The 17,275-nt window shown below is 35.2% G+C and overlaps 1 protein-coding gene across 2 annotated transcripts in view; it reads left to right on the top strand.

Moving 5' to 3' along the window:
• Girdin (protein girdin) overlaps positions 1-17,275 on the top strand; it is a 134,537-nt gene that overhangs the window by 51,698 nt on the left and 65,564 nt on the right. For both annotated transcript variants that reach the window (XM_081758920.1, XM_081758921.1), the window contains exons 10-15: positions 703-829; positions 1,942-2,080; positions 5,690-5,868; positions 6,099-6,251; positions 10,603-10,884; positions 11,309-11,415. In XM_081758920.1, the coding sequence (XP_081615046.1) occupies positions 703-829; positions 1,942-2,080; positions 5,690-5,868; positions 6,099-6,251; positions 10,603-10,884; positions 11,309-11,415 (987 nt within the window). The remainder of the gene's footprint in view (positions 1-702; positions 830-1,941; positions 2,081-5,689; positions 5,869-6,098; positions 6,252-10,602; positions 10,885-11,308; positions 11,416-17,275) is intronic.

Below are 17,275 nucleotides of genomic sequence, written 5' to 3'. Positions count from 1 at the left end.
CTTGGTGTCCGTGAATGGTTGGATGAACAGCTGCCAGGGAAGTGGATTGGTCGCCGTGGTCCCGTGGAGTGGCCGCCCAAATCCCCTGACTTAACGCCCCTTGATTTTTATCTATGGGGACATCTTAAGCAGATAGTGTATGCTGAGACAATCCGTGATTTAAGACACCTGGAGGAACGCATCCAACAAGCCTGTGACCAAATTTCAGGAGACATTCTCCTCCGTGTGCAGTCAGAGTATTTGCGGCGACTACAGTTGTGCATTGCACGGGATGGACAACACGTAGAACATATGTTGTAGCATTCAGTATCAAGGTAATTTCCCACCCTTGAACATTAATAACTTCTAAAGTGTACAAGATAGAAAAGAAAAAAACAAATTACACCACTAAATTTTTGAACTCAAGCTAGTGTTATTTGATGTGTCATACACTCCCCTTCCCATTTAAAAAAATTGACTTGAATCCAAAATGGCGGATTTCAAGGTAGCGGCCATGAATGACATACACTCCAAAAGTTGCGGCCCCTCATCAAACTTCTGTTACCATCATCACTTTTTACTTTTCTCGTCGATTTTCAAACTTATGCAGGTGTCCAAGGACTTTTGACTCACCCTGTATATATATATATATATATATATATATATATATATATATATATATATATATATATGCAACATGATTAATTCTGTTATTTCTTTTAGGGTTTTGATGGAAACGAAAGATATGTTAGAGGAACAACTACAAAGGGCGAGGAAACGAAGTGAACATATTCTTGAACTGGAAGGAGAAATTATCAAGTATAAGCAGCAGATCAATGATTTGATTTTGGTATGTTAGTTAATTATAGTATAAATTAGCGTGTCTGCTATGCAGCTGGCATACTGGCACTTCTTTAATGGTTAGCAAGTTATATTTATGATTTGGGAATACTTTAATAGTTGTATTTTTCACTCCGGACATTTTTGGGAGTAATATATTTAGACTTTATATTATAAAATATTTTAAACACTTACCATAAATAATGAAACTAATTGTTTCTTGCGATGGATTGTAGTAGGTAAATCTAATTTCTGATGATAACTATTAATAGAATATTCTATATCTATAGATAGCCATAATAATATCAATAACAATCAGTGGAATAGAATATTCAACTCTTAATAAAATAGAATATTCAAACATACAATTTTAAAATAGAAGATACGAGGAAAATAGTAGTTGTTATTATTATATTTTCTTTATGCTGTTGAACAACCTGTAGATAAGCCATATAAAATCGAAATCTTTATCAAGCACACAACATAACGTAAACCCTATTTAATACTTTCGTGCTTAAAATCGTTAGATTTATAATGAATGACTATGTCCTTTTATAATTCTAATTGTTTGCATGTGTTCTCTTTGATAACGGACATAGAAAACCATTGTTTTTAAATTCTTGCTCTTCCTCTTGGTAGTTTAAATGATCGGGCGAAAAGTTTTGTAACAGATGTAAACATATCCGATAAAAGAAAACGAGGCAAATATTATGTTAAGTTGTCATGGCGTAAAATATATGTCCTAAGTTGATGAATTGTGAACATAAATGTTTCTTTTGGAGACATGTATTATAATGATGTAGTTAAGGAGTAATTTGTATAATATGGAAGTCAATTGGTAAGAGTATAGGCAATAAATGTAATAGGGCTTATGCAGGTTCACTTTATTGGCGATTAGTGCAAGGTATATAGCAAACCAAGAATGATCCCCGTTCATCAGTGATGTGAATTATATTCAAAAGTGACTTCCTACGTTCTAATCAGCAACTTTGCCGTCGATCCCGGTAGTGACACCAAAGATTGCATAGCCAAGAGTGACAAGAGCAATACAAGAAATAGATTAAAATTTTAATGATCGTTTTATCCATATATATATATGGTTTTAATGTTGCTTTTCTTTAGGAAAGAGAAGCAAACCAAGAGAAGCTTCAGGAGTTGATGGAAGAGAATACGCAACTGCAGCTCCTTACCAAGTCAGCTTTAAGTGAGTCTTCCACTGCAGACATTGATAGTGATGCCGTGGAGAGTGTTAGTGGCAGCCGTAAGTTTATATTCACTCAATGTGTAATTTCCTTGGCTATTTATTGGGTATATGTTCAATTGGGTTGGTTCAATTGGGCGAGTTTACATATATATACAGTATAGCTCCACTTCCGGTGAAGTTAAGTGTAGAATGGGTTGTGATCGATCGAACCACAGAAGAGTATGTAGATAGTTTAATTTCGGTAATGTACCTACAGAAGGCAGAGAAGCTTTCTTGGTATATGTCGTTGCATTGAATTGCATTGGAATGATCAACCCTCTTCTTCAGTTCGCTCGAAAGTTAGAAAATATGACATACCATTATGTTCGTCCAAGCTGCTTATATATTTATAAGGGCATGGACTTACAGCTTAACATACAATCTGAAGCACATGAGCTCACACTGGAAATCAAACCAGGTTTTCTGAACCTCTAAGTATATAGCCACTAGGGAGCTGTAGGGAATGGGTGCTCCAGATGCATTCGCATACACACTTACCAGCGAAAACGACTACCCGCTGCTTTTTGAACAAAGTCGTTGGGCTGATGTAGAAGTTACGGAGCACAACAGAACTGCTTACCAGACGATGACCGGGATCTCACGCGATCAGACAGTGTGATGCTTACACGTACAATGAAGAAGGTGGGGATATATCAGTTTGATAGAAGCCAGATTGTAATGACCAGAGCTGGGAACGAGCATCTCAGAATAAGCATGCAACTAAAATGAGCACGTGGCCATTGTCCTTGTATCCATGAGCAATGCCACAACGCTGCAACGATGAGGCTTCATGTCAGGTCAGAATCCGTCGTCTTCCCGAGGAACAGCTGCTCGAGACGTGCACAGTAGGACGACGATAGACGAGTGATGGCCTCATTGAGGCTTTGGTCATCCATGGGTCCAGTAGTACGTGTGGAAGACACCATAACATTTCCTAGCCTTCGGCAGATCGTTGCTGATAATATACACCCATTCATGTCGGCCATGTTTCCAGCTGACAATGACATCTTTTAGCAGGACAGCGCTTCTTGTCATAACGCCAACGTTATGCTGTAGTGGTTCAGGGAACACAGTGGTCAATTTTAATTGCTGAATGGCCCCCAAATTCACCCTATCTTAACACAGTTGAACACCTTTGTGATGCCTTTTAAGGTCAGGTTCTAGCTCATTGCGAAATTTATAGGAATTAAGTGAGTTGTGTATGCAGATATGGTGCGCATCATTGTTTCCTACAAAGGCATTGGTGCTGTCCTACGTGCCAAATGTGGGATATACCAGGTATGAGGCGCATATATTTAAAATAAAACAAATTACGCGGGGTTGGCAACACTGATAATGTTGAGCATAGGCAGAAGCATTCCCTGGTATTCTGTGCTTGCAACTGAGATAGAATCGTCTGAATGCAGTTGCGTACGTGCGAGCAGCAATAAGGCGAAATGACTGCCATAATACAAAATCCCGCCAAATATGTCGTACTATTTCTGAGCGTCAAAGGCTAGAATGCAGCTGACATCCATCGGAAATGTGTCCCATTTACGAACCGACAGTAATGAGTGAAGGGAAGATCAAGAAATGATGCTAACCGACAGAAGGAGCGCGCTGCGGCTATTAAACACATCTATCGACTGGTTTAGACAACGAACTGTCAATTACCTCGTTTCGCTATGACAATTATTCGCCGAGCTACAGCTGTTTAAGTAAGCACATGCACAAGCTGTTCGCCGAATTAATCAAACAGTGACCATGAGAGAACTTGAAGAACAACGTGTGTGTGTGAAATTTTGTTACAAATTTGGCAAAACATTTACAGACACATTTCAATTGCTTTTCAATTCATTCAGGGTCTCCTCGTGAAAAAAAAAAAAAAAAAAAAAAAAAAAAAAAAAAAAAAAAAAAAAAAAAAAAAAACGTATGAAAGTCAAAGATCAAGGTGATGTTGATTGTGTTTTTTGATTGGAAAGGCATTGTTCATCATGAATTTGTATCATGTGTTCAGATGGTAAACAAATAGTTTTACCATGACATTTTAGCATGGTTAAGGGATATTGTCCCCAGGAAGAGGCCTGAATTCTGAGAAAACCAGACTTGGATGTTGCGCCAATGTTAATGTGCGTACTCACGCTTTGCCCTTCATCAGCAGTTATCTGGGAAAACACAGCTCCAGCAGACTTTTTCCTGTCTCCCAAACTTATAATCAGTTTGAAAGGACGTCCTTTCCAAACCATAGACGAGATACAGAACAATGTGACAAAAGACTTTCGCTCCATCCCAAAAAAAGTAAGTTCGAGGAAGCTTTCTAAAAATGGCAGAAAATTTGGCAACGGAGTATTGCCATTAGAGGGAACTACTTAGAGGAGGACAGTGGTTAAAATGTTGTACAATGGGCAATAAAGATGCTACAGCAGAAGTCCGGTTTATTTTTTAACACACCTCATGCACATAGTTATTGAGTTGAGTTGACTTTGACTTTAATGGCCCTTTCAGCAGCGAGGCAATATGAGACGGGACCTACTGATTAACGTGGAATCCGAACCACATGAGCTCCCGCCGGGAATCGAAACCGGGTCTCCCACACCAAAGGTGGGAACATTAACCACTTAGCCACGAAGGAACTATATACATAGTTATTGTCAGTAGATTTATTGAATTAATGAATCCCTTATTTATTACAGATGTCATATTATATTTATGTGTGGGGGAGGGGGTAAGGCATTATTGTCTCATCTTAAATTATTGCACCTTCAGACTCTACGTCCTCTTGGCCTAATTTTATCCCCCCTAATATAAATTATCTAATTCGCACACTGATTACAACCTTGACACTGTAAGTAGTACTAATTTTCTTGTGAAAAATATATGTGCAATAACCTACTAAAATTTTGACCAAGTTAAAGAGTTTTTTAATCGTACGTTCATTTACCAGCAAACAACCAAGTTTAAATATTCGTTGTTTACAGAATCATAGGCAAATGTACCGAGAAATTATTTTACAGAAATTCCAGTTAGTGTAATGTGTAAAGCAACTAGTGAAAATGTGTTAATCATAGTGCAAAAGAAAATATAATTGCGTATTAATTTGTGGATACTAATGACAAGCCAAAGCAGTAGAAAATCTTGGTATTCACAAGAGAAGATTAGTACTTTTACGAGTATAGTATCAAAATTGTACTCGTATAATGTGTCTGCACCAATCTGAGTTCTTAGTAATTTCAGGAAAAGTTCCTCAATGATTCTATGTAAGTTGAGACATTTAAAAGTGCAACTTTTGTTACTGGTGATAGGTATTTGTATATAATTTTATTTTTAGAATAAAAGTGTTTGTGTGATATTTCTCTACCGTAACGATTGATGCCATGTGATGTGATTATAAGTTTGCTGTCGATGCTTTAAGAAAACACCATTGGGGAAGATAGAAGTTTTCATTGGTAGTTATTAAACGATAGACGTATAGGAATGCTAGTCCAAGTTAATATTAAGGTCTGGCTTGATGGCTTTTAAAAATCAATTGTTCAACTCGTTTTTAGTGTATGAGACAAGTTTAACTAAGAATATATTATAATACATTGAGTATTAAATGTGAATACGTAAGAAACTTTATTAATGAATTTTTCTCCCCTATTTTGAAAGGTGGTGACAGTAGTTTGTCAGAACAACTAACCAGTAACGCACATGCAAGGGCTTTAAAGCTTGAATTAGAAAATCGACGTCTTCTATCAACTATCGATAACCTGAAAGAATCATCTTTCCATGAAAACAGCAGTAAAATCTTGGAGCTAGAGAAGGAAAAGAAGAAACTGTCATTGAAGGTGGGTAATTAAATCAAGATCGAGTGATTATTTGTTGTATGAATCATCAAGGTAAAAGAAAAGCATATACAAATTTTGTTGCACATTTTAGTTGGTAGTTAAGGAAATGGAAAAACCAATGCTATCTTGACAGTAATAAATTGGAAATATAATATCTTTATATAAAATTAAAAATGTGTTGCTTACATTCCATTATTAAGACGATTAAGACCTTTGCATTTTATTTTAAGGTCGATCAACTTCAAGAAAATTGTCAACGTCTCTTGCAACAAAATATTGAATTGGAGGAGTCCTTTAAAGAGGCACTTCAAGACAATAAAAAATTACAGGATTCTCTGGAAGTACTGAAGACCAACAGTGAAAAGCAACATCAGGAATTACAGGTCTGTTTTCCATTAGAAACTATTTTCATATATCTGTCTATTCGTTTAGTTGTGTAGTTCTCCATTAGTCATTCGCGTCTCATTTCTCAAGTAAAAGTAATAAATTTGTCTAAAACATGTTAACTGCGTGGACTACACGTGCACTAAAATGCAAGAACTATCTTTCTATTTAATTGATAACTGTTTTCAATGACTTTAAAATTCAAATTGGGAGTAATATAAAAAAATTATCATAATTAATTCTCGGTATGTACGAGGTTTCTGTGACGACTTCTGTACACCTTTTATTTTTTTAATCCAAATGTTTTCGTAGTTCATCTGCTTCTGTTCCTTTGTTTTCCTATCATTTGCATGTGTAAAATGTTCTTAGATAATGTCTTTTCATTCATTCTTCATACTCATATCAGCGCAACCTGGATCTTCAGTTTTCTATTTACTTATTTATGTTTATTTATTTATTTATTTATTTATTCACTTACTTATTTACTCACTTACTTTCTTCCCTTTCTTTCTTTCTGTGAATTTATAAATAGCTCAGTTCTTCAATCTTTTCTTGTCTTTCCGAAAATGCTTGTTAGGAATCTCATGTCCGTTCTATTAACTTGTTGTCATTATCCATGTTTGTACAGATTGGGTATAAAGTGCATGTTACATAGTAATATTTAGCTTTCCAAGATGTGTTCCGTTCTCATATCAGGATTTTTCGTACACCGTTGAAATCTTCCTTGCTATATTCTCCTAGTAATTTTAGTTTATCTCACTAAGCAATCTGCCAAACCTCTGAACAATGGTGCTTGAAAATTTCCATTATTTTAAGTTGTTTTCTTTGTGGGTTTGTCTGCTTTGTTGGTGTTTATTTTATGAAATGATCATAAGCTTACTTTTTATTTATTAATTTATTTTTGGCTTATATGAAGGCTGGATATTCTTGTATGTTTGTACTAATCATCTGGATTTTTTATGCTACTTGCTTTTCTTCCCAAATTCTCACATCATGTTCGAATATGAACTTTATTTTTGAAAAAAAACTTATTGCCTTTTTCATTTTGTTCATCGTAATCTTAGTGTCCCAGTACTTGTTTGTCCATCACACTTGCACATTCATGTCACCTAATGTTGTTCCTATGTTTATTTTTCTCTGTAGCTCTCCATTGAAACTTCTTTACGATGCCCCATTTATGGAACGTACACTTGTATGATTTTTAATAATCTCTTCTATACATTCTGTAATGGTCTTACCTTTGTCTGAAATATATTTGACTTCCTCAATCTATTCTGTTAGACTCAGCTTCCTTTGGTGCACTTGGTCCCTGGATTCAGTTACCAGTGAGAGAGCATAAAATAATAATAGTTCACAATCATTCACTTTTATTAATCATCTCTCTTCTTTAACTTAAAGGGCATAATCATGAGACGTAAATTAATATTTCCTTTCATTTCTGTTAGGTTCTTATTGTTGGCTATGAAAAATCATGACCCTTCCAAATTATCTTATGTACATGTGTATTAAAAGAACTCCAAACTCATATAAAATTATTTTAAATATAAACTTATTACTTATAACACACAAGCTCGGTCCGCATACATGATGTTCAAAACTGCATAGCAAAAGCTATAAGCAAACTGTAAATTAAATTATAAGTAAATATATTCATCCTCTTCTTCCAGTCTAATGTTACCGTGAATTATAATCTCTTGCAACAATCTTATTACCCCCAACGTCATCCCTGGGCTTCTGTAAGAATACTTCCTTTCTCTTCGTTATACACGACAGCTCTTCTGTGACAAATACAGAGATCTCTCCTTGCCGATACCAGATTATTCTGCCTCTTCGAGGGTCATCTTGACCTTCCTGCCTTGTAGAACCACATCAGTTTCCTCGTCTCTGTCCTTACCTCGAACATCATCAACTTTATTCTCGACAAGGAACCCCACTTGGCCTAGTGGCTAGCACGCTTGCCTTCAGTGTGCGTGATCCCGGGTTCGATTCCCGCTGGGGTACAGTTGAACGAAAAAAGTACTTCGGATTCCACTATAATTCACTATATTGCACTATAGTGGAGTACTTCGGATTCCACTATATTGCACGTCTCCCTTAGCCGCCCATGCATAATCGTGGGATGTTAAACTCAAACAAACCAAACCAATTTACTTTCGACCTCTGTATGTCTTGGGACCAGCTTGACCTGCTCATAGCCTCTATATGTCCTCTCTCGAGATTTTGTCTAACTCTCTGCCTTCCAGGATTTCTTCGGCATCTTCGTCTAAATGTGTACCTTTCGTCCGAACTCTTCGATATTCTTGACAACCTGTCTATCCGTAGGGACTTTATCGACTTACTTATCTGATCTCTTTGTCCTCCTGACTTTCTTATCTGATCTCTTTGTCTTCCGTTTATCAGGAATATTGCGTCTGGAAGCGTAGGTCCATCTAACTGCTCTGCGATATTTGATGGTTCAGTTAAACATCTTACAATACGTAGTCGGTTTAATTATTTCAAACAAACTACATTTGCCTTACTATTGAACGTTGCAGCAATATGTCTAACACCACTACTTGCTGTTGTGATATACTTCTTCCAAATTATCTTCTCACCACTACTTGCTGTTGTGAATTCGTCAAAATTCACCACCAAAAAAGTCTATGGTCGGCTTTAGTCGCTACCAAATTACAAGCAAAGCACATTTCTATCGCATGCATGAAAATTCGGTCCAATTCGCACCAAAATTTGCTCTTGAGAATGTTACGAAAGTGTATGGTTTGGTAAAGAAAAGTCACGAAATTTCATTTTGGAATTTTAGTAGACATCTTGTAAAAGAACTCCAAACTCATATACAATGTACTCTTAACAGACAAACTCGGTCCGCACACATGATATTCAAAACTGCATAACAAAAACTATGAACAAACCATAAATCAAAATTATAAATTTATTTCTTCTTCCACTTCTTTATTTATTTATGTCTACTTCTTCCGATCTTATGTTACCAAGAATTGGAACCTTTTGCAACATTCTCATTACCCCAACACTTGCGTCACTCAAATTAGATCAGTATTTCCGCTCTGCGCCGGTATTAATACCAAAAGTTATTACTATTAGTTCTCTTGGGTTGAAATTTCTACAGTAGAATCTTACGAGTATTGAACAATAAAATCTCATAGTGATAAAGTAATGAAAAAATGTTAATGAGTGACACAGTTTTGTATTTATTACAATTTGTATAAACCAGAACTCTGTGCTTTATAAATAGCTGATATACTGCTTTTTTCCAGTTTATGTTTATAATTATTTGTGTGGTAGGAACTTACTTACTTGGTCAGCTGTTTTTCAAAACTTATGTTAGAAATGAACAAGTAGATATTTGACTTCTTTGTATTTTTGTATTCGTCGTTCACCGAGTGAATGTCTAAGGGAGCAGGACCGGCTCTTGAAATAATGTCACAAGGTAAATGCTGAGCTAGTATGAGGTTAGTTTTAGTATTGCGTTAAGTATAATGTGGCAGACGTTTTCCTTACGACACACTATTCGAAGAAATATATTTCACTGTTTTCCAGTTTATTTATATTAAATACTATTTCGAAGTGACGTAAGAGCAAGCATCCGTTTACACAAAAATTTGATCTGAAATGTTTTATGCATTTATGAATGCATCTTTTGTAACAGGGTATTTATCTTGTATTAAGAGTTAATTTTTAATCAATCTTTCAAATGCTTGTTAGAACTAGATCGATATTTTACTGTACATTTCTTACTTCGTCACATAAATGGTTAGTGTCCCAGAACATGGTAAATATCCAATTTATTTATTTATTTATTTATTTATTAAAATGGATAATTTGTTTACGTTTTCTGAATATAAATTTGCATCATGTTCAACACCAATTTTTCGTTTAAATATACCGTACCTAAATATCGTTCAAAGAAAGGGCGTTTAAGATATTAATATCACTGTAAGTAAATCTAACTTAACTATTATTCCTACGGTTATGCCTCTAGCCTAAATGAGATCAAACTTGCAAGGAGAATCAAGTTCCACTTGCAACACAAGGAGGAAGTAATTTGGTGGTTTTTATGTATGCTTAATATCTGATTTCTATTGAAACAGTGAGGAGCATGTTAGAGTAAATGGTGTGAAACTGATCAGGGTAAACATAACATCCATGTAAGCCCTCGATTTGTGGTGCACTGGGAAAACACTCAACGTACTTTTCCCTTATGTAGATGCTGTCAGAAATGTTAAATTACTTGTTTTCTGTATATCTAAAGGTTACTGAATAAGTTGAACAATATTAATAAAAATTCAAGCAAATGATTAAAATATGTGATCTATTTTGTGTACGTATACATAGGCTGATCGAGCTCGCTTAGAAGAATTGCAATCCAGTTTAGAAGCTGCATGTAATGAGAAATTGCGTCTACAATGCACTTTACAAAGCCTTCAGCAGCGAATTGCAGAAATGGAGAAAACAGCCGAAGGGATGAACCATCAATTAGAGAAATGGCAAAATGAAGCGCAAAAAGTACCAGGCCTTGCGTCACAAGTTCAGGTATACCAGGCGAAGGTTGAGGATTTCGAGAAAGAAAATCTAGCTCTACAGCGAGAAGTCGCCAAGGTTAAAGAAGCTCTAGAAGTAAGTCTAATATTTTGCATTAATAAAACTGTCGTAGAATATGAGAAAACTCCAGTTAAAACTCCAGAATATCAGAGGCACTCACTTTGTTCGGTGGTGTTTGTTGTAAAATAGTATAGTTTGTTCAACAAGCAATTTAAAACTTCTAATTTTCGCTGAAAGATATCAACATTGCCAAGACATAGGATGAATTGCAGATATAGGTTATGGGCTCGAATTGAATCTGTAACTATTCACGTACAAAGTTGTCCGATTTGCTCAACAAAATTCTAATAATAATAATAATAATAGTAATAATACAAAAGAAGTTACTTCGTAGCTGTGATGTACAATTAATGTAGAGAGAGTTCTTTTGTTATTGCGTTTGAGTATGTTACGTAGAATTCTGAGCTCAGTTTTGTAGCAAATTTTTTTTTTGTTATAGGATCGGGATGTTAAATTGGATGATTTCACGACGAAAACTTCTAAGCAGGAGAAGGAACTTGTTAAATTGAAGAAAGAATTAGAAGAAGCAACATCACATATCAACAGGTAATTGATTTTATCACTTACAAAATAAAATTTATTGTCAAGAAAAATCCGGAAGGGTATGTCCATGGTAACTCACGTTACGTAATGACGTATGTTTTGAAGAATACTAACCACAAATAAACTTAAAAGCTCCACTCTTTTTTAAAGAACTTAAAACTGTCATATTTATACAGATAATTACCAAGTATCGTTATTTTATATAATGTAGCAAACCTAGGAGAAAATAAATTGCTATAGTAACGCACCTTACAATTTTTTCCCTACATTCAGAGGCTGTGATTTTTCAGTACATTTTATTTTGTCTTGGCATAGCTATGTGCATGAAATTACTATGCAAGAAAGAAACAGATATAATTTAATTATGGCAAAAATATTAAATTTTTATTTACATTTTATGACTACTTATTTTAATGGAATATGCACAGAGTCGGGTAACTCACGTTACATTTGTCAACGACCTTTTATTTTTAAATGTAAGCAATATACATCTATAATAACTTGAAATAAGCACAGTTTAATTAAGTTGAACATTGAACTTTACTTTAAGAAAAAGCTTCATATTAATAGTCAGTTCATATTAATATTCATATATAATCAGTTGTGTGAATTTTTACTTGGGATACCGACATAGAAAAAAATAAGACCTATGTAATAATTAACGGTATTATCTGTAAATCAAAATCTAATTTCTGACATCTTTTAAAAGTAAGGACACGAAATTCTTTGTAAGTATAATATCTTTAAACTCTACATCTCTTTAATGTCAATTTTCTTATTAAGTCTGTAATATACTCTGTTCCCTTTTATTTGAATGTTAGGAAGAGGTAAAAGCTCTACAATTTGGCTTGATGTTACGTAAGTTACATCATTTTCGAGTACCTTAAAAAGTCTATTGTTCTCAACACATTTCAGACACATAACCTTCACATCCAAGAACTGGTCAACATCACTCTGGCATATACCAGCATAGCGGAACTTTTCTGGAGTTTTTTTTTTCTTTCTTTTCTTTCTTTAGTAAACTCAACTAACACAAAAGATCCACTTTTGATTTCCCCAACATCTTGTAAAGAATGATGAATCTGCTCAGAGTTGTCAGTATCAGACTCATCACTGGAATCGTACACAAGGTGGTACATTGAAGGTCTGCGTTTAGGGTTGAATTTTGATGTGTTCTCCAAGTTGGAAGAAGATGGCCCAGGTTCAGTACTTATATTGTTAATTTATCGTAGTAATATTCTTAGTCAGTTATAAGTTTGAATTACGATTTTTCCGTGTCATCATTGCATGAATTTTTAAAATGCTGTTATTGGTTTTGATTCTTCAAATATATACTATTTAAGATGTCCATTTCGCAGTGCAGCGTGTTAATTTCATCAGTCGACAGGTAAATAACATGGACAGTGCTGACTTCCGTAGCCACTTTGTAGAAATCCAATGCGCTGTCAACGATAACTTTATTCGTCAATACTGCTTGCTGCACGTGTCTCTTCACTGATAATCCAATCCCATCAACAGGTCGCTTTCCATGGCTTGTAGCAAAATAATTCAAAATAATTTTTGTCTTATGTTTCTCTTCAAGTACAGGTAGACTAGCAACAATAAACTTATTTTTAAATTGTAAAGAAGGACCATCTGACCACACCCTGACTTCTCGTATATCAGTTGCAATCCTTTGAAAAATTGTTGACATGTACGCGACAATGGTATTTTTTTGTTATGGTCCAAATTATCTGAAACAATTACATATGGGATCTGATTGCCTTTGTAGCAAATGCTAGATGTAAATATCGATACTTGTGATTGTTTCCAGTGGTAGCTTTGTATTTTCTGTTGTGCAATGCATATGTAATTCTCGGAAAAGTCTACCCGGACAAGAGCAATGTTAGGATTAAAATCAATTTTTGATGTCAGAGTGCGGTTACTTTGGTAACTTTTCGCTTGCTTTCTTTTCGTGTAAGAATGTTCACGAAAGATATCAGTTATGGAATTTATGTACCCTTCTAGTTCGTAAAACTTCCCCTTTTCTTCAACTTTTCTTATATTCTCTGAAGTCTTTCTCCACACAAACCACTTCACATCATATCCATCATCAATTTCCCTCAGCACAGCTGAAATTTCAGTTTTTAGTTTGTCTTTACAATTCACATACTGCCCAATCCAACACATATCAGAAGGTGCTTCACACAGAGACTTGTTCCAAAATGATTCACTATATTTAGAAAATGATGGTACAGCATTATGTAGTGAATTCACTGCAGAAATAAAATTCTCATGATACTTGCATAGACATACATTGTGCGGCAATTTGCTTGAAAGTTTGACATGTTTAGGTCTTAATTCACTAAATTTAGTTTTACCCATCTTTAGATCCTCATTTTCTGCACAAAACATAGCGTGAATCTCACGGATTGATGAAAACAAATTTCGTGCTTGTAGCTTTATTTATTTATTTATTTTTTACTCCAGTGCTATCTTTAACTGTTACAACATCTTTTAACCCAAGTGCTTCTCGACTTACGTCATCGCGTTCATAAAATTCTTTCATTTTATTCTTAACCTCTTCACTTTAAAACAGTCTTCTGCTTTTGTTCTCGGTGTTGTGTTTTCTCCATGACTAACCCTAAACTTTGATATAGTTTCCGAACAACACATGTTCGTTTTTTCGGGTGATTTAGGCAAGGCACTTTTTACACCTGTAATAGCTTTCCTTAAAGAAGTTGCAGATTGATATACTTTTGGAGATTTTTTAACAGTTTGTTGAACTTGTCGTTGTTTTACTAGCATTCTATATCTTGGAACGCACTTCCTGATTTTTTTTCTTTCGTGTTTTATTGCTTCCTTTTTCCTTTTTGATAATTTGGCTATCTGTTCCTTTTTCTCTCTACATTTCTTCGTGTTATCTTTGTTTTAGTTTGTATTCATCGTATATTCCTTCGTCTTTTAGTTTCTGCCGCCGTCTACTCATTTTTTCTGCTGCAGCCGTACTGGAAAGACCAGAAAAATTGGTTTGTTAGTAACACACTTTTAGAAACATACAGATATATACAAATACACATCTAAAGAATAGAATATTACAGGAAGTATTTCTAGATCCGTCGGAAAATAATGGAACTCGTCTGGTTCGCACGTTACGAGTTGCTAAAGATGCGCTGTGGATGTATCTGATTTTCCTTCCGCTTGACTACAGATTAGCTCCTTAAATGAAGATTTGGAAGTTTGCTTAGCTCCTAAAGTTAAAATAATAATAATAATAATAATAATAATAATAATAATAATAATAATAATAATAATAATAATAATAAAGCATTTATAGTGTCTGTCTCACTCTTTTCCGACCAACTTTCGAAGTATAATTGGTAAATAATTGTAACTACAAAAGTTTCAAAAGCATAGGACTTTCAGGCTTTCAGATGCATATTAACTTGGTAACAGCATTAATTTTTAATGATCCATATATATATCTCGTAATTTCATGGTTAAGTAAGTAATATTATATCACATGTAATATTTTGAAATTAATGTAGGTTGAACGCAACAAGTCGGTAACTCACGTTACAGTGTAAAATGGTAACTCACGTTACAATATTTGAAATGTCGATAATTTTACTATAAATAGAATTACAAGTAAAAATACATCTTTCAGTTATATATTTCTGGATTATTCCGTGGAAGCTAAATTTAGAAATTAAAATCATAATTTATAATGAAGATTACTTAAAAAATCCATGTTTTTGGTAACTCACATTACTCTAAGTATGCTAACATTAATATGATTGTAAAGGATGAAAATAATGAAAAACTTAAACAAAATGTGTACTGTCACTTACTTATTTCATTGGCTCTTCACATCCAATTATTAGAAGGTCATTCCCTGTCTTAACTATTAAACAAATCCTCAATCTAAATGAAGCTTGTATAGGATAATCAACGTTAAGACTTAATAGATGAAAGTTAACCTACGGAAAAATAAGAAAATAGTGATTTCCTAAGAATAAAAAAAAAAAAAAAAAAAATCTATGATGCCAGCAACATACAACTATATTTTTATCAAAAGAACAACTTGACTAGAAATTATAACGATATTTTTTTCATGAATTTTTGTCCCTTTTTCCGTGGATATGCCCGAAAGTGTTTTAAATTCAAATTCCAATAGGTTTAATAGTGCCGAATACCTTCATTATATTGAAGACATCATGTTTTTCCGGTCATATTCTTCTAGCTAACCTCTGTTAAAAGATGTGGTATTTTACACTAGTTCAGCACTGTTCTGACAAGGAACGGACATGAACCTGTCATCCGGACATCCGAATCAAACTTAGTCCATTCGATAAACATAACAAAGATATGTTCATACACAATTAGGTGCTATGGACAACGGAGTAAGTCCCTGGGGCCCATAAACCCTGTTAATATGAAAAAATTCTTAGTCTCGCAATGAAATAGCTGTTGCACCAGCACTGTTCATTCTCTTCAGCATGAAACAAGCTTTCCAGAGGTGCTATGTATTGGGATCCATAACGTACTTGAACAGGGAAAATTGGGCGAATGTCGGGAAAATTCCCTCAAGAAATCCCTCCTATCAGCTTTGAACCCCTCTGGATTGGCCCCGGGTAAAAGCACACAATACAAATGTATTTCGGAAAAATAATATATGGTATAAGAAATGTGTATACCAAGTTTTGTATTGATAGACAGAATAGGTGAGAGACGAAAGCGTGTATTGGTAGTGGTGGAGATTCACTCGACTGACGTTTCAATTCAGGCTCGTAGGATCTTCCCCACGTTTCGTCACTTGCAGTAATGCGGTGCAAGAAGTTATCACCTTCCTCATTGTAACGTTGAAGGTGTAGGCGCGCACATTCCCACTTATGCCACTTTTGAACCTCGGTCAGAGCAGGGGTACCCATTTGGCTGCAATTTTCCGCATGCTAAGATCCTTTGTTAGCATGCGGAACACTGATCTGGAAGAAGTGTTCAGCTCCTGCATCAATTCACTACAAGTCCAGCGCCAATCACCGTCAAGCAGTGTCCGCAGTCTTGCAAGATGAATTTCGTCCGTAGCCGTTCGCATATGCCCTCCACCGTGCATTTTTTCTGTTGACTGTTGTCCCGCCTGGAATGCTGCAACCCATCTCGCCACTGTCGGATACGGTAGAACAGCTTCACAACAGGCCTCTACTAATCCTCTGTGAATTGTCCTAGCATTTCGCCCTCGTGCCATCTGGAATTTCATAAACACACGCTGTTCTGCACGCGTGAACATTGCGTTAGGATGGTATTTCACACAAGAATCACTTTAACAATGTCTACTCGCCACACACACCGTAATATGGGACCGCAGCAGCGTTGAACTGACTCGTACACATCCACGGAACACAGTTCGTTCGTGCTTTGTCTCCTGCCCACACGACACTCCAATCGTAACAGTGTTGTCAGTTCGAGTTAAATGACCCTCGTATATATATATTTTAATTGAAAAATATTAATGTAATAGCTACTGATCGAAGCTATAGAGCTCATATAAAGAACGTGACTCACTTTGTATCTCAGTTTCGTTCATTTAATTGGCTATCCGCGCGGGAATTATCTTCAGAACCGTCACCGAATCCTTTCTTTTACAGTGGCAGAAAATCCACCATTTCTGGTTTTAATGGTGATCACTGTAGAGTAGAAATTTAATAGATAGATAGAAGCGATATTCTACAATCGATTAAGCGTCCCAAGAGTACATTTTCTCTATCCTTAACTCCATACTTAAACCGGAAATGGTAGAAATCCACGACAGCTTCCAGTTTCAATATTGGTCTACATTGAGCTAAAACGATAAGAGATGGCGAAAAGCGGTTCTTTGAAATGGATT

Source organism: Thermobia domestica, chromosome 5 (assembly GCF_964235325.1).
Source record: "Thermobia domestica chromosome 5, izTheDome1.hap1.1, whole genome shotgun sequence".
Lineage (NCBI taxonomy): Eukaryota > Metazoa > Arthropoda > Insecta > Zygentoma > Lepismatidae > Thermobia > Thermobia domestica.
This window is presented reverse-complemented; position numbering and strand designations above follow the sequence as displayed.